Source organism: Bombus vancouverensis, chromosome 6 (genome assembly GCF_051014615.1).
Source record: "Bombus vancouverensis nearcticus chromosome 6, iyBomVanc1_principal, whole genome shotgun sequence".
NCBI lineage: Eukaryota > Metazoa > Arthropoda > Insecta > Hymenoptera > Apidae > Bombus > Bombus vancouverensis.
The window spans coordinates 19,085,367-19,112,793 of record NC_134916.1 but is presented as its reverse complement, the minus strand read 5'-3'; the positions used below and the strand labels follow the sequence as shown (position 1 = coordinate 19,112,793).

Here is a 27,427-nt window from a genome sequence, read left to right as displayed (position 1 = left end):
CATTCTTTATCGAACCGTCGACTCAAGCGAGCATCGAAAGAATATATGTATACGTATACATACACTAACAATATTAAGCCTAAAGAAATTCTTATTAACATTATTGCGCGTTTACAGTTGTTTTAGAGGATTTAACTAAGCCGTAATTGAAATATCAAAACTCCAGAAAAATGGATGATATTTAAATTGAATTGCCTTCACTAATATAGCGCATCAATTAACGCATAAAGGGCTGTTCTCATAAACCAATGAGCAGCGTATTGAGACAAACAATGATACTATATCGCGAAATCTATTAAACATCTCGAAACTCTTCTTCTGTCGCAATTTATTCACGCAATTTGTATCACTCTCCCCGATTATGATCTTATTAATAACACCGTAAAACAACGACATAATTCTGTTCTTCCTTCCCTTCTCGTTGCCTCCTCGACGCGCGAATTCGGTTTGCGTGGCAAATAAAAGCAAACAAAGAAAGGACGGTTCATAAGATTCCTGTCCAAATCGACAGGGTCGGGAATTCACAGATCCGTTGTCTGCGCACCGTTCGCCGTTTTCCTCCATTCGCGTTAAATGGTCGGCCGCGCATAGAAGACCCTCGTAAACGCGATCGTAACGCAAAGATTACGGCGAAATGTATAATATGTTGGCAAGCGTATTAAACTTTTTTCATCGTTCTTGCTTCTTTCTTTTTTTCCTCACGTAGTTGATGTTGACCAATAAACTTTGACCTTTGGAGCCTCGGCACGCTTCGGTAATTCCCATTCTATGTTCATTCTTCCCCGAAGCAAGTTAGTAAAATGAACGCCGATCATTCGGACGATTCCAGGAGCAACATGGAATAAATATGCATGAGGTTGAAAAGTTTAAAAAGAAATATATACCTGAATACGTGTGGAGAGCAGTAAAGTAGCTGGGAATATTTTACAGCGATTTAATTCATAGCTGCTTAATGATAATTTTAAGTGGGAAACCGTGTTCCACCCTCTTTATCCTTTTATTATCCGAAGCTTCGGATACTCTTGCTAAATACACAATGTGACGCGAAGAACGCGTGGTGCAAAATCAGTTAAAAATGTAGAGCATAATTTTTTAATTGATCCCTCGTTTCCGTGAAAATTGAACGTGAAGATTAATTCTTGGCAAAATACCTATGAATTCGTTCAGACTTTAAGTGAAAGAATTTTATTGTAGATTTCCAATTTGTATTTAGACATAAAATAACTTTCTATTCGCTAATGCTATATATCATAAACCTATATATCATATCGTACTATTCAAACTGTATAAATGTAAAACTTTAGTATCCATTCAAATGATCCCAAATCATTTTCGAATAAATAGACTTTCATCTTTAAGATTGCAAGAGGCAGGAACACGACGCCGCACGTGTCACGTAACCTCACAGAAAGATCTCTTAAAAATGTAGTATGTTTCGGTTGCAATAATGCCAACGAATTTCCAGAAGGAAAAATAGGGAAAGTATAACGTGACAACGAGTACGATCCAATGAAACTAATCTTGGAAGCTTCCTTTTTCGTTCTAATGGGACCAACCTTTTTCAGATCTCAGGCTGAAGAGAATCTAACTGGCGGCAACGGTTCAGAAAGGAGGAAAAATCGAGCGAAAAGTGCGATAAGAAAAGAGGGAGGATATGGTTTCCTCGGCGATCTTCGGGGCAGCCGCTGGAACTGGCTTGGCCCTGTTCGTCGCAATGACGATAGTGGTGTATCGATATTACGCGGTGAGACGAAAGGGTAAATATTGGAGCAGTCTGGATCGTTGGCCAGATCCACCGGGCACGAAGAAGTCGGAAACACGACAAGAAGGCTGTTCCGAGCATTGTCACGACGCCTCCGCGTCACACGTGCTCAATTGTTGGCGAAAACAGCAGAAGAATTACCATGCAGTGCAGACTACGGTATGTAAGATATGCTTCTCTATATGAATCGCTATACGTGCCTCGAATAAAAATTACGAAGTTGCCTTGTCATATAGGAAAATAGAAATTTTTTTCTAACTCTTTTATTTCATAAGTTTTATAAATCGTATGTTTGATTTTATAAATATTTTTATCGCGGGATATTCGTTCGTAGATTAACGCGATAAATTAAAAAAGATGTTGCGCACATTCTTCCGATTTGAATCATAGTTTGTTACAATATTAAAATTTTGTAGTAATTCGCTCTTGTAAAATTTAGAATTTCGGACAGTTTTATAATTTCCTTTTGCTTAAGATTGATATTTTTTTTTTAGAATGTTCAGTGAAAAATATCGAATTATTAATCGATATGAAAAAGTATAATTTGTTTCGAATATTTAATTCTAATATCTGCGAAATTATTAGTGAGTAGTTAATTGAAGCAGCTAATTTTTATAACCGTCTATTCCGCTTGATTAAGATTTATTCTGATCACATGTCGAGGTATTATAGGTTAGCTATACTCTATATGTAAGTTTGATGCGATCTAGCAGGTTAAATACCACGCACAAGTTTCCCCTAACTTATATCTATGCCACAAAATTGCGTGGGATAGTTTTATAACTATGTAGATGCTATATCGCGTAATTTGAAATATTACTTCAAGTAATGCGAAATTTCATGCCCTTAAGACAAAACTTAGCTTAACAAAAGGATCGAAAAGTATCTCTCCCTTTTTTTTTTCTTTTTTGTTTTTAATAAGAAATAAGAAATTTTACTTCTTTATATTATTGTATGATAAATTTCCGAGAATATTTGTCAATTATATTTTTATATAATTCTCGTAATTTTGTAAAAAAAACTTTTAAAATACCACGTAAACTTTCAAGTTGATAAATCTCGTGACCAGCCAGACACAGAGCTTCATTAGTACAATTCTTCTTAATCTTATTTTCCACTGCTTACGTTAAGTCTTAAGTAGCCTGACGCGAAGCTTCGTTAATACAATTCTACTGTAAGTAGATAAGCTTGTGATTAGTCAGGCACGGCGTTTCGTACAATGGTACAATTCATTTTAATTTCAGTTTCTACTTACTACTTTAGGTAGACAAATTTTATGGCTAATTAGACAGAAATACTTTGTGAAATAGTTTTCTCTTCTCCGCCCAATCTGCAGCGAATCAATAACCATAAAGTACCGTTAATAAACATTATAAAAATCAATTAGTTCTAAATGATAGCATTAAATTGGTATTTTTCCATATCCAATTTTATATTCTTTTTAATTTCTTCTTTAAATTTAAAATATAAATCGCGCTGACTTAATTAGATATAGAAAGATGACTGAAAGTTTCGTCAACTTATCGACCGATCGATGAGTAATAGATCCTTAATGACACTGTCCTTAATTCACTTGCAGTTAGATCACTCGACGTGCAAAAAAGTTAACCATTAATTAATGGTCTCGGTATTATTTGACCAACGTCAACATACTTGGAGTCGTCCTGAACCGCTGCGTAATTACCCAATTGTTTATATTAGCTTAATAGCGTGAACTGTTACTTTCAGTGCAGTAATACACCCGTATATTCTTTGTCCGGAACACATACACATCATTACATGTGCATTATAGTTTGCCATATTCTCAAACGCTAACATATCGATCGACTAACATACTGGATGTATGAAAAATTAGCTTGTATCTATAACATTCTAATTAAGTTTTTCCCGTTTCTACAGGAAAATGGCAAAAACGTTTAATTTGTAAATTCTTCCAATTCTTTGTACATTAAATTTTACGATTGTGTTATTTTTTACTTTTATTTAAACATTTATATATATACAGTGGAATAATTCACGACTCGATAAGAAATTATTACCTATGCGAATTTGATAATAATGATTCGTTGCATAGCGCGTACCATAACTGTTCGAAATCCTATTAGTAACTGCTATCAGTTGGAACTACATGCTCTGCTAATTACTTAACAGTCGGCTACTAATTTAAGGAAAATTGATTGTTTGCACGATGCGAAGGTATAATTGTTTCAATGCCATGCCGTGCGCGTTCCATTTTAAGATCAAAGGTATCCAGGATAACTCTTGCTCTTTAAAAATCGCTGTGTTTGATTGATGCCGGATGGCTTTTCGTATTCGTACAATTTATTCGTGAAATAATTTTTTAATCATTTATTGTTGTTACTTATAAATTGATAAAAGTGTCTTCGCTTTTAATATAAACAAACATTTAATTTAGTATCGTCGATATTGTATAATATAAAATTATATGATATAAAGGTACCAATATTTTGATCTATTATGGAAAAGTATGCTTAAAAAAGAGAAAAATAGAAAAATATTTTACTAAACTGTAATTATATTATGTTTCTATAAAATAATGATGAAAAAGGAAAACGATCGTGTAATAAAATAAACGTGCGTATGTCAATTGATTTATAAAACTCGCAAAGAACGTTTTTCCGAGACAGCGCGTACGGAGGTCACTCGTCAAAAATAATTTTTAGACTCGTTAGTAACAGCCACGTGGCTGTTGTGCACGTGTCAGCTTGTTAGCATGTAGTTTCGTTATTACAGACAAATGCACGTATGTGTCAGCGGAAAATCTCGCTGGTAGAGCATATTTATCTTAATCAGTATGTACATACAGAAATGTAATTGAAAAGAGCATCGCGAATGCTTTAATTGTGATACGTATTTAAATATGAAATTTCTAGTAGAATTATATCACCTTTGATTCTAGGCATTCCGATAATTTTTAGTTTCTCAATGTTTATAGAATTCTTGATAAGCAATCAATGTTTAATTATGTTAATTTGATTTGTATTCTTTGATTCTGTTTTAATTTTCGTTTCATTTTTAAAATTTAATTTTCATTTCATTTTATTTCATTCTTCGTTTTATTCTGTGGATAAAGTACAGGCCTATAAACCTGTTTAGGAAAATACCGACAAAGCAGGGTCGGTAAAAATTTTAAGTAATCGATAAGTTCTTAGAGAGAACTAGTCGTTTCGATGTAGGTAAAACAGATTGTCAGTATTTTATGTTGTTTCTCTAGTGATAACGTTGATATCCTTCTTATCACTTATTGGTTACAAAATCTACCACTGAGAGAGAGGACTGTCTTGAGGATCGAAGACACAGACGAGGTAGAAAGTATGGACTTACCATCTTATGGAACTTTATATTTACCATTGACTGTCTAGCCTGTGTTTTGTATTCCATGTTCTAAGATACCAACGATGAATAAGAAACACATATTCCTCGTCTTCGCTTCTCCCTTTATCGATGATCGATATTTATTTTTCGACTCTGGATAAATTTTATCACGATGGGTATATTACAACAGGATTTCTTTACACAATTTAACTCAAAATACATAAATTCTCCATCTATCATTCTACTTGTTGTTAATTATTAAAAATACCATACATTTCTCATATATTTGAAATGGATAAATTTAACGGAAGATTGAAATTAAATTTTCTTCTGCTACCTTAAACTTTCCGCAGCTTAAAATTCTGCTAATAATTCTACGTTCAAACTAACAAATCATTATAATTCATAATAATAATAATAATAATAATAACACAAAATTCATATAATAATAGGAAATAAACAATTATACAGGAATTTCAATAATAACTAACACCTTTTAATTGCTTCTTATCGCATAAGGATTATTTTCTCATCGAATCTGAACGAAAAATGATACTCCTTGCCGTGAGACAAACGAAGTTTCTGTTCGAACGATCGATCAAACGACAGTTGTTCACGGCATTTAATGGCACACCAAGGAAATCCATGTTCTCGAGGCAGTGAGAAACAGAGCAACAATTTACTGCTCGCGTTGCGTCCATCAGTTTGACGCTGAAACTTCTCGCGAAAATCTATTAACTTACGCTATATTGCGCTCAATTCATGGAAATTTCGCACGATAAACCGATTAAGACTCGTCGCTCGTGCGCAGTTTACGTATGACCTTCCGCTTTTCGATTCGACAAAGTCCGCTTACAAGTACCGATCGTTGCGAATGTAACTCGCGAGAATGGACTCGGCAGGGATACAGAAAGATAAGCGCGGGGAAACATAGTATATCGCCATTGCTTTTATTTTTCCCTGGCTTTAAAATTCACCCGGTTCGCTGTATAATTTAACGAAATTCGTAATCTCCTTTATCGTGTCTACTACCTGTACGCGCGCAGATACAGAAACTGGCCGTTCCAACCGGGAATCCAGAATATGGAATGTGGATCGATACAGCGCTCCACAACGATAGATATCGTGCCTTCGAAACGCCGCGTACACGGTACAAATGGCGAAAAGGCGGCACACAGGGATTCGCCTGGCGGACAGGGATTCGGATAGATTCCGAAATTTTTATTATTTCCTCGATAGCTCCATCCGTGATATTGCCTTTTGACAAAAAACAAGGAGAAAATTTGTCAAAAATATATAGTCTTGCAGAGCTTAGTCTAGCAAATAGCGGATTCTAGGTTTCTATGCTACGAAACTAACGGAAGTAACGGTATTTCACGTTTCATGGAAATAGACTCTCGATATGCTGATTTGTACGAAATACAAAAGAAGATACAAAAGGAATATCGTTACGTTAATTTAATTTTCTTCTTCTACGAATCTTCACCATATCTATACGTGATCGAAATATGTATCAACGTGAACGTGTTTCAACTTAAGTCAATGGAAATTTGAATTTCGCCCAATGGTGTATTGGTAGATGTATTGGATTGGCAACTAAGTGATTGTGGATTTTGTCATTAGATGGTATTGACAAAACCCGCAGTCACTTAGTTGCCAACCTAATACATCCATTGGAGGATGTTGCGTTTAAAAAATTGACGCGTGTAGGTAGCCGGCGTATCTCGTGGAATTTGTATCGTCGAAGCTGCCATGTTTCCAGGTATTAATAAAGGATCGCGGCCAGAAGCATATCACGTACGGGTGCTCGTACACAGACATGGTTTTATCGGGCGTAATATTTTTTCTTTTTTCTTTTTTCTTTTTTTTTTTTTTTTTATCGTTGTATGATTCTGATCGTAACTCTGTTTCTGTAGTAATACGTTTACAGTTTCTTGATAGCACGTGGCAATTCTACGTTCTCGTTTCACAAGCTGACACAGATGATCAGAGATATTTTAAAGTTGGCTCGGTTAGATAGAAAAATTACAATTTCTTTACTTTTTTACTAATCTTTGCATTGATAATTTTATAGCTGTACGACGAAAAAATCGAACAAACTCGTTATACGATATTTCAAAATAGACAAGCATTTCTTCCGCTCTTATTTACGTTACATCTTATTATATATTATTTACATCTTATTTGCAACACACGTTACAGTTATGATAACAAGGTCTATTTCGATACCTACGATGTTGTAAAAATTTTACGACGTGTGTAGAAAGAAATAAAGTGGCTGAAGAGCATTTTACATGTGCCTGAAAGAGGTAATCGAAATATCGATATCTTAGTGTCTATAGTCGTTTCAAGGCTATAATGCCATAGGTCATCATAGGTCGTCTTGTATTGAAGATAAATGAAATGTTCCAATTTAATCGAGACGCCCTGTCTATCTCGTAACAATTAACATTGTATAGAACTGGCTGTTGTATACCGATAATATCAATAACCTAATATCGTAAAAATATGTTTATTAAAAAATAGTTGAATGTATAATCGGGCAACATGATTGCAAGATGATCATTTGGGAAGCGTGAATCGTATAATTAAAACAGAATATACGGTTTTATATCGTGCGGTTTATTCCACGAATTTCACTTCATAATCAGGTTAATGTTTCGCGTAATCTGGCGCTACCACCAATAAGAAATTACTTGATCCTTGCTACACCAAGGAACCTCGATTCACTGGAATTTGCATTTTAATCGGACCCGGTGCTTTTTCTTAATCGGCAGAGAACAACACAATAAACCTTGTATAAGCCAGATTTTAGCTATATATACTGCTATATACACGTATATATAGCTCATATACGAGTAATTCGAAATACCGAATGAAATATCTTGTTTGTATTATAACATAAATGATCCTTATCATTAAATCATTAAACCAGCAAATGTACGTATGTGTACTTTTATGTAGTTTCTGCGTCTTAATTTTTGCTTCATAATCTGTTTGAAAATTATAACTACCGATTAAAAGAAAAAAAAAGAATAATCTTCACCATGGTTGCTTCATATCAATTAGACTAGGAAAAAAAACAAACTAATTGATTCTTTTTTGATATTTTATTAATTAAGCAAATAGAATATGAAAATAGAATAAGAATTCGTCCAATGAAAATAATTAAAGTGAGAATTTATTTATTTTTTTAATTTTATTTATAGAAATAATTTAATTATTTTATTATTATTATTATCAAGGATAATTATATTATGAAATTATAGAGATAGAAAACATGTTCGAATATTATTTAAAAGATTATTTAAATTATTTATCATTTTATAAAAATGAATAATAAAACAGGTCACACGTTGCATTGCTATTGAAAATGATATATTAATAAATAATGTTGAAATTCCTTTAAGAACTAGTGAAACGTTTCTTGTTTTACAATCAGTGGGAATAGTAAGTAGTACGGTTCTTTTCGTAGAAAAACATTTTTCATTTATGATTTGCTCGTTCAAACACGTACTGGACTCTCTTCTCGCGCTCTTGTAACTCCACTAGTTGCATCTCGCAACGAACGTTCCGATAGCAAAGCACGCAAATCGTAGCCTGAAACGTTTCGATGCGGAGATGTAAAAGAAGCAGTGGAAATGAAAGCGAAGTGAAAAGGAATTGCACGGTGAACTTGTTTCCACGTGTTCGTATTTACTTTTCTGGTGGTCGTAACCACAGGTCATTCAACGCGTTTTTTACCGATTTTTTCTTTTTTGCCATTTATTACCACAGCATCAGAGAGACAAACAGAGTCGTTTCCTCATAAATCTTTTATAAATGAACGATTCTTATATTCTATAAATGAAAATGAAAGAAAAATTGTTCGACGAAATCAAGCTACTTTTACGATGAACAAGGAAGGAATAACGATATAATAAGATAGCAAAGATAAACAGAGTTAATCGAGTGGATAGTTGATATAAATATATATGTCGAGTTCTCATTGATGATATTTAATGATTATTGCAGCATTTGACAAGCAACCGTGGCGATTAGATACTCGAGATGCTAATGACAGTGATCTTAGTTTCAATACCGAATCCACGGTCGACGGGATAGCAAATGCGTTTTCTTCCAAATTCTAAGTCGAACTGAACTTACTTGTCCACGATTCAAGTGTAACTCAACTTACTTGTCCACGGTACAAGTAGAACTTAACAAACTGCCCTCGGTCCAAATGGAACTGCACTTATATACTCTTCTCTGTACCTCTCTATACCCCCCGGGTCAACTATATTTTTAAGGAGAGCTATACAACTCTATTCATATATCTCGGGCAAACATAATCGGATTAAATCATAAACAACTACTTCTAAGTTTTATTATTTAAGTACAGCTATAATAAAAAGTCTAGGCGAATGTATTGGGGATTTTCCCAAAATTCCAAAAGAAAAGCCCCGATGTTCTTTCATCTCCGACATATATATAGATTAGGAATCGATTCTCATTTGCTATGAAAATATGTATTCGCCAAAGTTGGACTAAGTTTGCAACAAAAGGAAACGCTGTTAGCGTCTAATGAGATTGAAGAAACAGACAAAAGTATCCTTTTGTAGATTCCTTTTATAGATACATATTACGAAAGAATCTTTATATTCTACAAGAAAAGGAAAGAAAAAAAAAAGAACGATGCCAATAAAATTCAATTACCTTCACCAAGAAAACAAATACAAAGAAAAAAAATTATTAAGCCGATATATAATTTATCATAAAAAAAAAGTCATCGACCAAAATCAGTGGATTCTTTTCGCAAGAAAACGACATTTATTTAATAAAATGGCAAGTATCGATTAAAGACTATCGTTCGTTCTTCTAAAAGTAATGAAATTTTCCAGTTTACGTAAAGAACCTGACCAGGGATAACAACATATCACGTGCATGCAACACGATCGTCTATCAAGAACCGAGTCGATCCGCCGGGAACTGAAGCAAACTTCGCTCTAAATTATTATTATTATTATTATTATTATTACTTATATATTTATTTTTTACGTAGGATCAGTCGTCGCAGTATCCGGCGAAATTTATTTATATATTAGGATGTTCGAAAAGTGTCTTTCTTTTACAGCACGTCTTTTACAACGACGCATATCTATAGAAGCATGAAACCTAATCTGTCGAACGTTGTGATTTTTATCTCGATAGAACAGAATGGATCATACGTAATTCGATGAAATAATGTAAAACGAAAAATGTGCATCCATTATTTCCTTATAAAAAGCGAAAGAAACTTATCGCATCGATAAGAAAAATTGACAATTCCGAAACCGTCTACTTTGCTTCTTTTTTCGTTCTTCGTTTTCTACCCTTCTACATCTTCCGCTATCGATCGATGAAAAGTTGAAAATGCAGATTACGACAGGGCCGTGTGACGGAAGTTTCTCGTTTAAAATTCCATACAACAGAGTAAGTACGACGAGACACGATGATCTATAATGCAAAAGCGTAGTTGGGAATGAGGCGCGAAAGAATCGAGACACGGCATACCACGCGTAAGCATGCACAGGTTACACGTGAAGCGCATACATTGTGTTGCGCACCGGAGCGGAACGATTCCGACTGAGAGCAGGATCTTTCTTTTTCTGTTTGCCGTAGAATCGATCGAAGAAATTCCTGGTCTTTCGATCGCAATCGTGAAAATCAGGGAAACAGGGTCGTTCGATCTTAGCGTAGTCGATTTTAGCAAGTCCGCCAAGTCTCAAGGAGGATTGAAAAGTTGTCCGGTGGAAAGATTGGTCGGATATATGGCGTATTTGTTACGGAAGATTCCTTCGCTGTAATCTGCCATTGACGTACTATAATTCCAGCAAGGAAGCCAACTCTGTGATTTTTATACGCGTGGATTTTTATTCCGATGAATGCTATTGGATGTTCACGTGTTTCGCTAAATTTAATATTGATTCCTAGTGAAGTAGAAGTAAATTACCCACCTTAATAAAACTTGTCGTTTATTGGGAAGAAAATTTCAGGCTTTTTGCTAGAGCGTTTAATTCTAATTAATTAATTTTAATAGAGCAATTGTTACAGAAAGTTATTTCTTTATTGAATGTCGTTGTTTGAAATTTTTCGTTTTCATGTACCGATTATGTCACCGGTTGAAGTACGCGGAACGTTTCAAGCGGTGTTTCGCGTGCAAGTTAATTTCAGTAGGAAGATTAAAAACGTAGAAATTCAATGGTAATTTCTTTCGAGTTTCTCAAGTAACACCTTCTTCTACCGTTTCAACAGAGTCATTATGTTTCCGCATAATACTGAAAACATGTTAATACCGTGAACTTTAACAAGACAATGTTAATAATAAGCCAGATTGGAATACAAACTTTGGCTGTGCGAAACTTGGATTACGTTGAATCTTTTGTCGAATTTCCCAGCTGTAGTTTCGAGTTCTTTATTGCGAGCCATAAAATAATTAATAAAAAATATATTTAGTCAATGCCATACGTTCATGCAAAGATTTATATATTTTAAACTTTTCGAAAAAAGCATAAATCCCTCATGAAACAGATTATGATTATAATTAATATTACAAGAAATGTAGTTAATTTAACAAGTAGTATAATAAAAAGTAATCGATCAATTTTGCCAAAAGGGCCATCCGAATGCCTTCAATAATTGCAAAAGCAGAAGATGAAAAATCAATTTGCCATTCTGACGAGTTAAAAGAAAGTTAAACTCTCCGAAAGCATATACTTAATACGTAGAAAGTTAAAGAAACTTTTTCCAACTTATAGAATTAGTAAATCAGAGTTGCCCCGCTACAACAAACATCATCCCCGTGTCAAGAATTTCCAGAGTGGCAGGATTTTGCATGATACCTCTTAATCACTCTATCGCAACTGTTTCCAACTTTGTAATTGAAACGAGAATGTTTTGAGCGATACAGTTCCGGGTAAAAGGACGCACGGGGGCCGATTATAAAATTACCAGACGAACTACCTATCTACGTTCCGTTACTCTCGACTGCTTCGTCAAAAGTGTTGTCGTTCGAGCGGAACACAGTTGCGAACACGTTTACGGGTTGCCGCGATGTTGCTTGAAAAATCGTTTAAACTGATCGTTGCCAGCCAGATAAGTGGCTCGCGAAATTAGTGATAACTTCTGCGGAGAAATTTTCGAGTCGCCGGTATTGCGGCCTCCCTCTGTAATTTCCCGCGAGGTTTAATAACTTTATCCTCTGTTGTAAACGAAGCCGGAACGAGCCGAAGAGAGGACACGACCTTGACGCGCTACTTTGCTCGAGCAGGAAAGGATGGTTGACTCGGTCCCTTGACCTTCGGATCAATCTTTGCTGGAAAAATGAAATTTTCTTCCTGGTACCGCGGCACGAAGATTGAAAGTCACGAGAAGGGCTTGTGTGTTCATTGTTCGTATTAAAACATTCAATATGCGACCCGACTCTGTTATTGCTTCTCAAAGCCATCCAGAACCGGTGTGATATTCATTAGGGAAAATTGGTTTACCAGGCAAACTTGGGCTGATTTTCGAAATAAAGTTATTTTTCGAAATATTCCGTATAAACTCGGATAATTATAATTAATTTGTTAGACCGTTTCGTAAGCTCCATCGTTCGTTTCATTATCTAGCTTCGGTGAAGCATCGTTCCTTTGTACTTGTCGAAACCATATCGTTTGTTAGTTGTCCATTCTCTTAATTGATATTTAATTCTAATTCTTTGATAGCGTGATGATAAAATAACAAAGAATAAATTCTTATTATTATTATTATTATTATTATTATTGTTGTTGTTGTTATTAATCTAAAGACTAAGCGATTTAGGAAATTATCGTTTATTTATCGCCAAAATTTCTCGCGTTCCTCGTATCAGATATATAAGATACATACTTTGAACTCCTTGTGGAAAATAAATATCAATGATTACGTTAAATACGATGACATTGAGATGTGAAATTTATGGTACTGTATTTGATACAGTTTGATAGTTGCCCTGGAATCTGTCTCGCGTTGCACAATGAGATTTAAAAAATGACAGGATGGCAGTCGAAAGCTCGAATTAAGAACACCATACGCTTTACGAATTTCGTAAAAAATTCGTTGAACGGGGACATTCGTTGTTCGTTTCTGTTACATCTAACTTTATTTACAGATCGCTTTATCTCTTCTTCTTAAAATAATTTTTCTTTATGTACATTAGATGATTTCGTGCACTCGCAACAGGAGAAAATAAACTTTCGTTATTTTCGTAATAATTAATACGGCGTCGTCGGTGATAAACGAACGAACATAAGCGTACGTAATTAAACGTGCATTGTGAGCGCAGTAATGCTTGGTAAATTATGAAACTTTCAGCAGGGCGAAGCATTCGACAAGGCGAATGTTTAGTAATCGATGATAGATCTGGCAAGATCGACGTACGATAGTTTTTTCAACTCTGGAATTACCAGAACTCTTCTATATTTACAACGATGCATTTTTAGAAATTTTATAGTAAGTCATTTTTATAAGATATATGGACAGAAGTCCGTTTTTCTTGTTTCATATATTTATCGTCCATTTTGATTCCTGTCATACAAATCTCGTACTTTATAGATTCCAGTAGTTTAAATAATATAACGTAATGCTTCATCTTCCACTCTCGATAAAATAAAATAAAAGGCTTCATCGTTCTAATTATGCTCCCAATATATATTAGATATATATATATATATATTATACATACCTTGTACTTGAAGTGTATGTAGTTTATATATATATATAAATCATATTTATCACCATATCATATATATGTATAAATAAACTGTATACGCTTCAAGTACAAGACGTTAAAGGATTGATCGTCGCTCAGATCTTACGCAGTGATTCGTGTAAACTGATCTTAGAAACGACCGACATTTCGCACTTATGTATACGTTTCGACTTAAGCGGATTATACAGCGTAATAAACATTCATAAAGGCGAAGTGCTACGGAGGGAAATCTTCGACGACGGAAGTCGAGGTGCTCGTATGAAAATTCAGATGCGAATTAAGCTTAATGATCAACTGGAAAATTGGGTTACGAGGTTGGGTTACGTGAAAAGACGTTCATCAGCCAGTGGAGTAATAAATGCCCATACAAATTCTCGTCAAGTTCGTTATCCAGCGATAGTTGGATCGATATACGCGTATTCCAGGACGATGATGTTCGATATTCAATGAACAGAAAGTCAAATTTCTCGATCGCCATGTATCTTCGTCCTCGTCGTCGAGAAGAGATTCAAGAAAGAAATTAGAAAAATCAGACTAATTTTATATCAGGCTCTACCGATCGATCTTGGTCTTTATCAAAATTTAACACGAGAAGCATGTAAACAAAAATTCAAGAAGTAGACAGCTAGTAGACGTAAACTAAGAGCGGATTATTTAGTTTACTTGGATGGCCGGGCTGTAAAATATTTTTCAGAAATCGCATTTGGGTTACTTCGTATTCCTATAATAGATCGTGTTTAAACAAACGTATTAATCGTTATATGCCTCGACATATGTCGCGGCTAAAGCTGATGCTTTCAAGCTTGCCGGTGTTCCGTGTACGTTAAAATTTCCAGAGTCGTCGAGAGATCGAAGCACAAGCACGAGCACAAAGGCAAGTAGGCTAAGGGTGAGAGAAACCGTGGGGTAGATAAATAAATAGACGAAAACGTAGAGAACAACTTGCGGGGATATGTAATCCGGAACGAGGGTGGTTGAAAGGAGGAAGAAAGAAAGCCAAGGGACGAAAAGAGAAGGAGGCGTTAAGGGTGGAATTTGAAGGGGATTGGACGAACGGGTGGAACGGCGAAGCGATAGCAACTGGTGAAAGAGAAGGATGGAACAAGGATACAGCGAGAATACGAGGAGAGAAGGTCGAAGAAAAGGCGCGGTGATAGAGAGGGAAAAAGGGTCGAGGAGGATTCCAGGAGCGTATCGAAGGGGAGAGTAACCTGTTGCGACGCACGCATACTCGCTCTCTGTCCTTCTTCGTTTAACCTCGCGGTTCACCCATTACACGTACACGCGAGAACGCACACAATGTTACTGATGGCGAACACTCGTACATACCCGATAGCTTTGTCTTCGTCTATCGTTGGAAAAACGGAATAGATAGCTCTCCGTCTTGCTTGTCGATGAGCGACTCCGTTCACCCTACCAACGGGATTCGACCACCACCCTCTGTCTCTGGCTACGATCCACGAATCGCCGTTTTCTGGTGGCAGACGAACCCTGGCGTAGGGAGCGCATACACGGTCGAGAGTAGTTTAGTCGCAGCCAGGCCACTACGCCAGTAGAATCGAGACGACGAGACTACGACTACGCACGATAAAAGAACGTTTAGAACACGCTTAGAACACGGTTAGAGTGGCGATATATCGGAAAACAGAGACAAGTAGTACGTGGTGAACGACGCACGTATCAAGCGCACGAAGGAGGAGACACACACACACACGCTTTCCGTCAGATAGAAGAAGATCCAGTCGCTATACCACCGGTTGATATCGAATCCAGCTGACCCGGTAAATTGTTTCTCAATAGTTGTTTATGGTTTGTCGGCGTTCGATCGCGTGATTTCAACGTGTCCCGATCTTATTCGAAGAAGGCAACTCGCGAAGTAGTACGGCTGGACGTTTGGTCGGACGAAGTGGCCGCGAGCTGCTTTGATCGGATTCGCGGAACATTCTGAATTGGATTTCCGTCTCTTTGTTGGAAGTTTCTAAAATGTCTCTGGATATTGTCGATTTGCTGCGTCGTATCGTTTCATCAGTGATGGCTTTTCCTTAAGTGCGTGAAACTGTTTTATACGCGGATAGGCGTTTTAGTAGAAGGAGACGTGCCTGGGCGGACAGAAGGTTGAACGTTTCGGCAGGATGTCGAATCAGCAGAGGGTTACCGAACCTCGTGAATCTGGTCGGTGACTGTGCTCGATTCGATATAACGCGTTATAGTTGTTCAATGTAATGCGAGGACGTTTTATTCAGTTACGCTCGACGCGTCGAATTAATTGTGATTTCCGCTCGGCAGCAGAGAGAGTCGGCTGAGAGGAACGCGGCGTTCGTTCGTCCGCGAAATATACACGTATACGCGAGATGCGCCGATAAAATTCTGAATCGAGCTTCGTCCCAACCGAATCTACCGAAATTCTAACTTGGATCGAGTATCAAACGGAATTGTTACCACGGCTTGTTGTTCCAATTGTTTCCATGGTTTTATTCCAAATTCATCGTAGCTTTTTCGTTCTTTCTGTGCTCTAAAAGTCTCTCCCTATCGTTCCGTATATATTTATCGTATCCTTTGATGGACGGAGAAACAAATAGTGTAGCATTGTGAATTGTTAGGCTATTTAACCTGTTAACCGGATCCTTCTTTGACCAGAAACTTCTACAGTCAAGAAGTCGAGAAGACGAGAGAAACGAAACGAAACGAAACGAAACGAAAACAGAATAACGTAATTGAATAAAGAGATTACTATGTACAAATGATTGACAATTCGAGTGGTGAATTCCTCGGTTAACAAATTATTTGATCGATTAATTGTAAGTTACGTTAGATGTATACTCGTGCAACATACTCATACGTGGCAATCATATTTGTCGAAATTTTTATTTAGATCGAACATCAAATAGAAATGTTTGGGTGGTTTTCTGTGGCCTATCTATCATCAAAAACGTCAGTACTCGACGATATATAAATTTATTGTATCCCCTGGTGTAAAGAAAAGCAGCCTTGTCAATTGTACAGGCATGATTGAGCCACATAATTAATCGATTAATCGTGAATTATTTTCTTCCCACGTTCCAGTGGTGTCACGCGCGATCGATCGCTCTTATCAGGTTTCTTTTTGCTCTGGAACAATCGCTTCTTCCATTGGGACGCTTGCCAACCTGGAACATTGATTGTACACGAGATTATCGATGGTTATTAAGGAACATACACGTACAGGTGCGAGATGACGACTTCGCTAGGAAAGTCGGTAGAACAGAAGCAACAATTGAGAGTAAATATCGATTGTGACCAGGTGGTGTGATCGGTCTGGCCATTTTTTACTCCGACTCTCCAGTAGGAAAACAATTCAGCGTTGTTTGACATTTCTCTTTCCGTCTTTGATACTTCCATTTCTGTTTCACCGATCGATTAATCCTTTTCGTTGTACACGCCACGACATATACACAGTGCCTTCCGTTTCTGCCAATAAGCGGAAATTATCAGTGAAGAGGGGAGAAAAATACTAATTTGACTATAAGCATAACGATGAATTTTGTTTTATTTTTTATTTTTCTTATGATCGATTACAATGATCGATTATAGCGATAGCGATAGATTATCGTATCGTATTCCTTCTGTTGAAATAATTCTCGTAATAAATCCATCTTTCGTGTATTCCGCTATGAAATATTTCCATATCAATTTCGAAACAAAACTGTTACAGTTAATGGGTGGATATAAATTTCACGTAAAATATCTTTTGTATTTATATTTGTGAATCATGCTACTATTATTCATCGAAGGAACTAAAAGAGCACCTTGTATATTTGACAAATTATCGATTGGTAATATCTTCCCGTAGAACATTTTAGAAGAAACGAAGGGAACTATTATACTTGAGCGTTAATTTCATACATCGTTTCCTTCAGAAAGGATCAAGTGCTCAAACTTAAACTCAAAGTAGAATTTGCTTGATTAATTTTGCAAATAGCTTTCGACGCAGGTGTAGTCTTTGAAGCTGTCGACGAATGAATTTTTTCTCGAAAGTTCCCTTTCTCCTGAGGTTACGTACTGCTCCTTACATTCTCCATTCTTCAGCCGCTTATAAGTTGCAAATTTCATCTAAAATTTAACGTGCACCGCCTTATATCATGTAGTGTATGGTGACGCGAATAACGAAATTAATCGGTATAAAACTGACAAATCCGATAAAGTGCAAGCACGATATAACGTATTGTAACTGGTATAAAAGAAAATTGCTAGAAATTTTGCACATTTCATTGATATTAATGGCTGGAATTACGGAAATATTAGACCGTTTAATGAACATCAACGGATAGCTGAAATTTTATTTCAAGTCTTGCAATTAAAGAATAACAGTGTACAATTTCTCGTTAAAATATCTAACCTTTTTTTTTTATACCGAAGATATGATAAAAATTAGAGGAACTCGTAAATTATAGATTTATCACCTTATATAAAAGGTGGAAGAAAAGTATTGGTAATAAAAATTACACAAATTTATACATCTTTCTATAGACAGTTTATATGCTTCTTACATTAAAGAAACTTAAAAAAATTTCCCGTAAAGAGATTATTTTCTTTTTGAAAAATCACTCGCTGCACGGGAAAATCATTGATTACCGACTACTCGGAAAAGAATCGCCTTTACCCTACGTTCAGCTTTCGTTCGGAGTATCAACGAAGATATTCGTTCTTCTGTCGATTATTCGAAAAATTTATAAAATTTACAAAAAAAAAAAAAGAAAAAATCTACATTCCTCCAGTGTAAAGAACTCGACTAGAACGGTTTAGCCTGACGAATCGATATCAATAGGCAAAGAAAAACGTAGCAAGTTATCAGCTGCGTCCTTGGTGACTCTACAGCGATTCAGTGGCAGGTTCGCTTAAGTAATTAAGGAATTTTGTTTGTAACTTGCTCGTTGGGAAGGTGCAAGGTTGTATGGAAAGTGTATCTTCAAGCCTGTTTCAACTTGGCCAACTTTAAAGTATCGTCATCTCCACCCTCGTTTCTCCACGTTTCCTTGCAAATTCATCCGCTTTAAGTTTAACCTGGACGCATCAAAGGACACTGTTATCCTTCCATTAAAAAGCTAACGCTATGAAACTCGAACAAACAGAGGGACAGAGGAAGAGTCATATGGAGAAAAAATCGTAAGGAACAAATGTTCCTCTTCTTCTGGGTCATCATTTACTTTCGAACATACACAGTGGCTTACGAAATTATTTGGACACCTTAGACGTAGAATATGTACTTTTACATATACATGCATATACAGTATATACAGGGTGTACAGTCTGATATACCATTTTTCTGGCCAATAACCTTACAAAAAACAATGTTCGATATGAAAGTTAATTGGTCTTTGATTTGACACTACGTATTTCTGACTTGATAGGATATGTAACTGACGCCAAGGCGAATTTTACGACTTACTACACTATGACTGATCTTTACTATATGTATGTTACGTAATATACACACAGACACGCATTTGGAAATTCCATTGGCACTGTAACAAGACAGTACAGTCGCGATTGTATCGATAAAATTTGAAATCGATGTGAAAATAGATACAGAAGTTGCAGAACATTTACACGTGTCTCGTTCGTTAAGCTAATTAAGACATTTTGCTTGCAGGTTCTCGCTGGATGCACAAAAGCATTCGAGCGAGAATTTATGGACGAACGCTCGATCTTCGTTTCAAATACAACACGAGGCTATGTCGTTGTTTTCATCTCGTCTTTGAATCCTTTTGCCATCGGTGTCCTTCGAAGTTTGTCACTGAGACTAATAAAAACCGAAGGCTAACGTCGCCAACTTTCCAAATCGCAATTTCACCCCTCGGCCCTCGTGTTTAGCGAAACGAATCTTAATTTCTCAACTTACCAAGCGTCGAGGAGATCGATGGCAATCGTTGTTTTGAAGCGGCGCGTTATCTCTTCTTTTCTTTATTTTCTTCTTTTTGGGGCGAGGGGCGGTGGGTTAGGTTGGGGTTAGCGCCCGGGGTCTGCGAATAAACCAAATTTGACAATACTCTGTGTCGAGGTAGCGTATTTAAAACATTTTTTATCCGAAAGCCAAATTTGTTAAAAATTTCTATAATTGAAGACGAAATAGTTTCATCGTATCGCTATAAATACTTAAACTTGTTCATCTAGAGGCAAGAATTCCATAAGCAAGACATTAAAAAACCTAAAAAAAATTTCATAAAAAAGATTTCGAATCTTCGAATTTTGAAATTGACAGATTCCAAGATCTCAGAATAGTTTAGTGGAAATACGTAGTTGTTAAGAATAATCGGAAAATTTGTCGGTATTATCCAACGAAGAGAAAGTTACAACGCGATCAATTTTTATATAGAAGAAAAATTCACGCACGTCTGCATTCGGTTGTTCTTCGGACATCTTCTTTCATCAGCCGAATTAATCTCGCGTTTAATCTCGTCAAGAAGAAAGAAAACGGCGGTCGATAAAAATTCTAGGCTTGCGATTCGATACGCGTCACGTTCCGTAAAATGCCAGCGTGGCTGATCAGAGAAAAATCATTAGGAAAATTCTCGCTAAATCTCTCTGCTAAACGCATCGAAGAATAGGATCGCGCAAAGCTGTTTCGACATCATAGAATCCATTGCTCTGTCTCTGCCGCGTTCAAGCTCAAGGCAGATGGAAATCCGAATGGAACTTGGACTTTCGTTTGAACAGAGTCCCTTCATTGGTGGTATTTTCTTCTCGTCTCGGGATAAAATCGTTTATTCCACGAAATCGTATCGAATGCATCCGACAGCTCTACCAACGAGAGTCCTTCTAGTCCTTAAACTCGTCAGACAGCCTAGTAGAATGATCCAGGCGAGAATTTCGATGCCGCTTTTCCCCAAGAGATCTCGAACGATGCCATTAAAGGCTTCCATTTAATATTCGAAAGCCTAGCAACTCGTCGATTCTCTCGAGATATCCCTCGCGTCCTGTTCGCGTCGAAGACCAAGCAAACGATCCTGTGGCGCGATATCATGACATTTGCTTCCTGGCAAATGTCACGGTACGTTATCCGCACGGGCAAATTTCGACGATGGAACAGTGAACGCAAAACACACGGACAAACAAGGTCTGCATTTTATCGCCGCGGTGACCTTACGTTCACGTTAGTCCAGGTTGAACGTCGGCTGTCGCTTGGTTGTACCTAAACTGATCGATCTCTGGCACGAAAGCGGATTGTTTCTTCGCCTCGAGACCGCGGCGAACACGCGAGGACCGAGCGGCCGTCGTCGCAAGTGGAATTACCGTGACCTTTATCGAAGCGAACACGCGAGAAGAAGAAGAAGAAGAAGAAGAAAGCGCGGGGAAGAAGACGAAGAGGGGTCCCGGAGGACCCCGACGTCTTTTATTCTCGGCAAGTGGTATTGGACACCTTCGTCAAGGTGCCGGGAAAATTGTCAGAAGTACTGGGCGATGTCCTGGAGCTAGCATGTGGAGGGGGAGGCGGAGGAGGAGGCGGCGGTGGAAGCAGCGGAGGCGGAAGCGGCAGAGGCAGCGAGGCTGGCGGGAAATCTGGCAACTCGTCGATCGGAAACGCGGCGAACAGGTTTGGGGTTGTCACCGGTGTGGCGACCATAAGAGACAAATGGGCTCAAAGGAGTCACAGATCACCGCTATCCTCCGTGGCCAATACCGACAGCGCCGACAGCACCACTTCCACCAGCTCGGAGGTCAGTACTTTTGTTCCGAATACTTTTTTTTAGGGGCAATGGAGCAGCTTTAAATTAGAGAATAGAATTTTTTTTTTATCGGAAATTCGTTGATCGGAAAAGTTGTTGACTGACTTTTCGTATACAAAGCTGTTGTTCAAATTCTGTCACTAAGAATTTAGTCGAACTTTTAACGTGTTACGCGACATTCTTTATACATAATTCGAATTGAAATATACATTTTCAAGATAGGATATACAGTGTCAGACTCTCGTTACAGCATCGATGAAATTTCACGGTGTTACACGCGATACGTATCTATGGAGAATTTGCGGCAGTTATTTGAAAGAGTAGTAAACGGTAAAAAATTGCTCATCGGTTATAATGAAAAGAAATTGTTGCGTTTCGAGATGGCATCTCTGCCGAGCTCCCGTTTTATTATAATTTCTTTTGTTGTCCTCGCATATTCGTTGATCTCGTTAAACGTAACTTTTTCCAAAGCTACACGAGAAACCTCTTAGCGTATAAAAAGCGGTAACAATGCTGTTTGTCATTATTAATCTAACAAAAGGAGAGGGAAGAACGAAGAGAAAAGGAAGAAAATCGAGATAGGAATTTGCATGGTCCGTCGTTCGGGGATTAAATATCGACGCTTTTCGACGAATAGTTAACGACATCGTGCTCGTATTAGGAAAAAGACAAATCAGCGTCACGGACGAAAAATAACTCGCCAAGAAGCCTTAGAAATTTCTCCAACGCTTCTTTTTGGATTTAATTTCGTTAAAAGCGTGGCAGGTAAATATTTCGCAGGACCTAATTTCGTATCTCGTAAAATGCATTTTAGAAGAATATATAAATATATTACGAAACACGTATGGGTCAGTGATGTCGTGCTTTGTGCGAGAATTTGCTGGGATTTATGCATAATTGGGGAGAAATTAACGAGCAAACGATAGCACTGGGAAATCACATGAATGTCCCACTTAAAAAAGACATTTAATTAAAATGTATAAATATTTACGATGAAAACGAGACCTTTTCGGACAGATTTCATTTTTAATAATCAATACAAGAATACAATAGTAGGAATTTTAATATACTGAAATTCAAGAAAATTCAATGCGGGCTATATAATCCTATGAATTAATATAATGAAATTACGTGTTGCAGTATGTGATTCAGTGGCGGCGGAAAAAATATAACAAATTCCTTCTTTGTAATAGAGCCTTTATTACCTTGAAACGTATTATGCCGACATTCACGCGAGAAAGATTAACTCAACCACTAAATTAAGATGTTACGAATATCTGCAACGCTAAATTTCTATATAATTGTCGTCAGTTCTCGAATTCTGAAACCAATTTTTGGTCTCGGCGTATCACTTGCAACATCAACCTGTTATACGTTCACCTGATCGTAAAAGCAAACTGAATTGAACGAACCTTTAACTGTTAACCTTATTAACGAATCTTAATAAAACATTAATAAATCAAGCACGCATATAAATTAATAACTTATTAATAACGCCATTGGATATCATGAAAAATATAGGGGTGAACAATAGAAAGTGAAATGTTGTTACTCGCGCTTGTGAGTAATAGTAACTTTTTTACTGAATGTTTTTTTATCCTGTTGGTGAAGCGTAATTTTGTAAAATTATGATGCTATTCTACGCCACTTACACTTTAAGCATTTCTACCTATCGCGATATATTAAACATCAACTAAATAGACGTATCTATTCCTGGAAGAATTCAGGTCTCGAACCGCGCAGAAGGGATCATGTGCAATTTCCATCAAAGAACGCACATGTCTGTGTTTCAATAAAATATTATTTTACAGACGCGTCGTCGTCGGATAATCGAATCGCGGAATTTATTTTCTCCTTTGAATACACCCGGGAGGTTTCGATAAATTGAAAGCTTTGAAGTCGATCGCATCTAACGGGAATAGAATGGAAACGAAAAATCGACGTACATATTTAAAAACAACGAGGCGTGCTTCGAAGTTTGTACGCGCTCCGTGTTCCGCTGCTGCTTTTATCTTTTCTTCAATTTTTATCCCTCGTTCCCGCTCGTAAATGGACTTTACACATATCGGATATCACGTCGTTATTTGTTATTTAAAAGCGAAGTACACGACGCTTTGCCGGCCGATATCGAAGAAGGAGAACGCGCAAAAATCATCGTCGGGGAGAAAAACAAGGGGAAAGATATAAAAATATCCAATTACGTTTCCCGATAACAAGTTTCAAGATCGGATAACGGAATATAACTATACTAGTCCGGCGTTATAATTTGTCTTCCCAGGTTAGAGTAAACACGCTATTCCGGGATGGCGCTCTGTTTCTGCCAGTGTATCACTTCTTCCTCCGTATGAAGTGCGTTTATACATCCGCCGATATTTACGGAAATTGCATTCGAAGAAAACGTATTATTAGCCAACGATGTAGCGCTTTATTTTCCACTATCTCGTTCCCTCTTCTCTTCTATTCTCATTTCATCGACGATTAAAAGAAATTGATATTTCTTTCAGAGTTCTTTCGAAACTGTACGATGCAATGACGTTAAGAACATTATCCGATATTTTTAAACAATACGAAGGAGAACTAGAGACGTAATTCCTCTAAGCGAGCATTCGAATGAAGTCAAAGTTATTGTTGAACTTTTGCGAAAAATCTCGTGCAAGGTGTCCTATACGAACGATCCAATTTTCCGAAATGAAAAATTTAATTCTAAGAAGAATCGTGAGAATGTAGATGTAGACATCGTACATAGTGAGCCAGGGTGAAGTGCAGTACGATATTGGGGAAAACAGTGTAGAGAGAGTTGCTAAAGGTCATTCAGGTTTCAATATGACCAATAACTGGGTTAGAGAAAAATGGATCAGGGATAACATCATATCACTTCGGATTTGAAATTCTCATAGGAAAAGTACAAAACTAATGGAATTACGAAACCTGATGGTTATAGTAACAAATAAAATAGGCTATACGTACAGTGAGGGACAGAAAGTATTCGTACACCCTTTAAAACAGAATTGCTTTTCTAAAATTAGATCAAACGAGTTGAATTTTTTGGCGAAATTAAATGAATTAGTTTACTGGATTATGCATAGAAAAAATTCTAAAATTTTTTATTCCAGTCTGTAATGAAAATTTTCAAAGTATCAGATTTTCCAGATTTATGTTAGTTGTATACCGGGCTGAAAATTTGATTGACTGGTGCGGAAACAAGGGGCAAGCATCGAAAGACCTAAGAATCCTTAGATTTCTTATAATTATAGACTCAAATTTTTAAACATGCTGCGATTTTCATCATTTTTAACCATTTGTAGCTCGTAGCAAGGTTAAACAATTTCGATAAAATTTCAGTGTGTATATAGCTGACATAAATTTTTCTCAAAATGCGTTCTTGAAATTTTTATCACTGGCTCGAATAGAAAGAATTGTAGAAAGGATCTTTGTTCTCTATTTTGTTCACGATTCCGATCAATTGCAATTTTTTCAAAATTTTGTCTACGCGTCGTCTAATGAGCCAGTTCATCTAACATTAGAAAAAATACTCTATTCGTTTGTTTCAATTTTTAGAAAAGGGCTTTTTACAATTTTAAAAAACTTTCATTTGTTTCAATTTCGTAGAGTGTACGAATAATTTTGTCCCCTGCTGTAAAATACAGAACATTTACTTCCAAAAAGAAACCTTCGTTCTCCGTTTGTTCGAGATTCTAAAAGAGCGAATTTCAGCAAATTTTCAAAAATGTATTCTCCTAAATATGCCGTGTATGTAAATTCGGTAATCTGACATGACGTTCAGGATACAATATGTTTTCATAAACATTGCAGTTCCCCGGCGGAAATTTCTTGTAAAATGCTCCATGGCATTCCACATTAAAAAGCAGGTGGTCGTTGTCTGAGCTGTAGACACACTTGTTGCATCGATCTTGCTGCGGTCATTGCATTTAAACATATCGTGATTTTGACGCGATATTTGACGAGAAACACAAACGTATCGATGATCGACGACAATTGATCGCGTTTAAAGCATAGCTACTGTTGCTTCCAATCTAGCAAAGATTACATACGATACGCTTGATTCTATTGTATTCGGTTGCTTGTGGGTTACGTGACATATTTTATTCAATACATCTAAGAGATTTTAAAATACGTTTAATTAAACTAATTAAAAATACAAATACACAGAATGGTAATTATATGAAATATTTATTTATATTTCAACATCGATATACAGAGGATTATTTTAATAATTCTGATATTGAAAAACTGTGAAAATTAAGTTGCTTAAAATGCAGATATACCAAAAAAAAAAAAAGAAAATTATAGAAAATTTGATTTTAATATTGAAAATAATTGTTACGATTTAAATCAAGTAATAAATATAATAAATGTAGTTCAACTTTAACATAGTATAATAAGTATAACTCCAAAAAGATAACCAAGTCGTTATTCGATAAAAGTTTATTCAATGAAATGTTGTATTAAGTAGCGATTGGTTTTTCTCCGCATAAAAAGATTCGAATGGATTCTTGTTAGATCGATACCTTCCGTATGACACATTGACGTTACTTTGAAATCAAATTCCGTCAATCGCATTCTACATAAAGGCCACGAGATGCATAAGTAGTATACCTACCAGCGGAACAGTTATATATATAAAACGAATATTTATAGTCAGTTACAACACAGTTGGTACATAATAATAAGAATTTCTCAAGTTAGCGTCCAAAGGAAGTAAATTTTCTTCCTCTGTTTCCTTTGTCCTTTTACAAATTTAAAGTTAAAGAGTTTAAAGCGATAATGAACCTTGTTTGCAGTTGAAATTTATTTCTCGGCACTCTTTGTACTTGGTTTGAAAATTAGAAAAGTCCTAAACAACTTGAAATTAGGTCACATTCCTCGTACAGATGGATATCAGCCTGCACGTAAGAGACAAGCACAAACCTTCGTATTCTCGTTAGATTCGATAGAAACATTTTTATCAGTGAAATACGACGATGCAAACTAACGTAATAAAATGAAAACTATCCTTGCTATAATTTCATTTTCGACTTGTGTTTTTCTATTATTATTAAAAAATGTCTTCGTTCTTAACACGTGAACGTAATTTCTCGCTTCAATTCCATAATGAAGCTTTCCTTAAAATATTGAAAGTTCTTCTTAAAGAAACATTGAAATTTCCTCTTCTTCTATGAAATAAGAGAGCAATTGAATCATAGAATAGAAATAGATCGTACGAGGATTAGCGTCCTTTTTAAAATAAAAAAAAAGTCTGTCTACTCTGATATACTTAAAATACCATTTGACCTGTTTTCTACAGAGTTTCGAATTTCTTTTATATCTTCCAAGTGGCAAAATCTCTCTTATCAATACGGTTGATGGCATAGATCGGCATAGATCGCCGTTCCAGTTTCAATCAAACAGCCAATTGGTAACTGATTTCTCTGTCACAATCAACAGCCTTTCATTCGTGTATAGGACTCCCTTATTCGTTTACAGGGGAACGCGATGCAACCCGTTGAAACGATACAGATCAGAAAAAATTCACGTTAGTCTGAAATCGGCTTCGGTCGATAAAATCTCGACTAGCGATCGTAAATCATATGACGATAATGAGGGAGAGGGAAAAGAGAGGAACTCTGGTTACATCGTACGATCACGATAACGAAGTCTGTAGTATGATTTATTTCTCTTCTCCTTTTCGCCTCGGCGCGAACATTTCTTCTCGCGGTGCTTGTGCAATTGGCATAACGAAGCGTTCACGTCGCCAAATAAAGCGTAAGAAAAGTACGTCTCCAAGGAAAACTCTGCAAGTAGTTCGATTGCTCGTAGTAACGCGATTTGCAGTTATCACGGGCTATTTATTGGTCCTCGTTCTTCGAACGAGTTATC

At 36.5% G+C, this 27,427-nt stretch overlaps 1 protein-coding gene across 5 annotated transcripts in view; it reads left to right on the top strand.

The window, feature by feature from the left end:
- The window catches only part of Sytbeta (Synaptotagmin beta), a 97,415-nt gene that overhangs the window by 27,399 nt on the left and 42,589 nt on the right, over positions 1 to 27,427 (top strand). For all 5 annotated transcript variants that reach the window (XM_076619172.1, XM_076619174.1, XM_076619171.1 and 2 more), the window contains one exon: positions 1,566 to 1,921. In XM_076619172.1, the coding sequence (XP_076475287.1) occupies positions 1,655 to 1,921 (267 nt within the window). In that variant the 5' untranslated portion in view covers positions 1,566 to 1,654. The remainder of the gene's footprint in view (positions 1 to 1,565; positions 1,922 to 27,427) is intronic.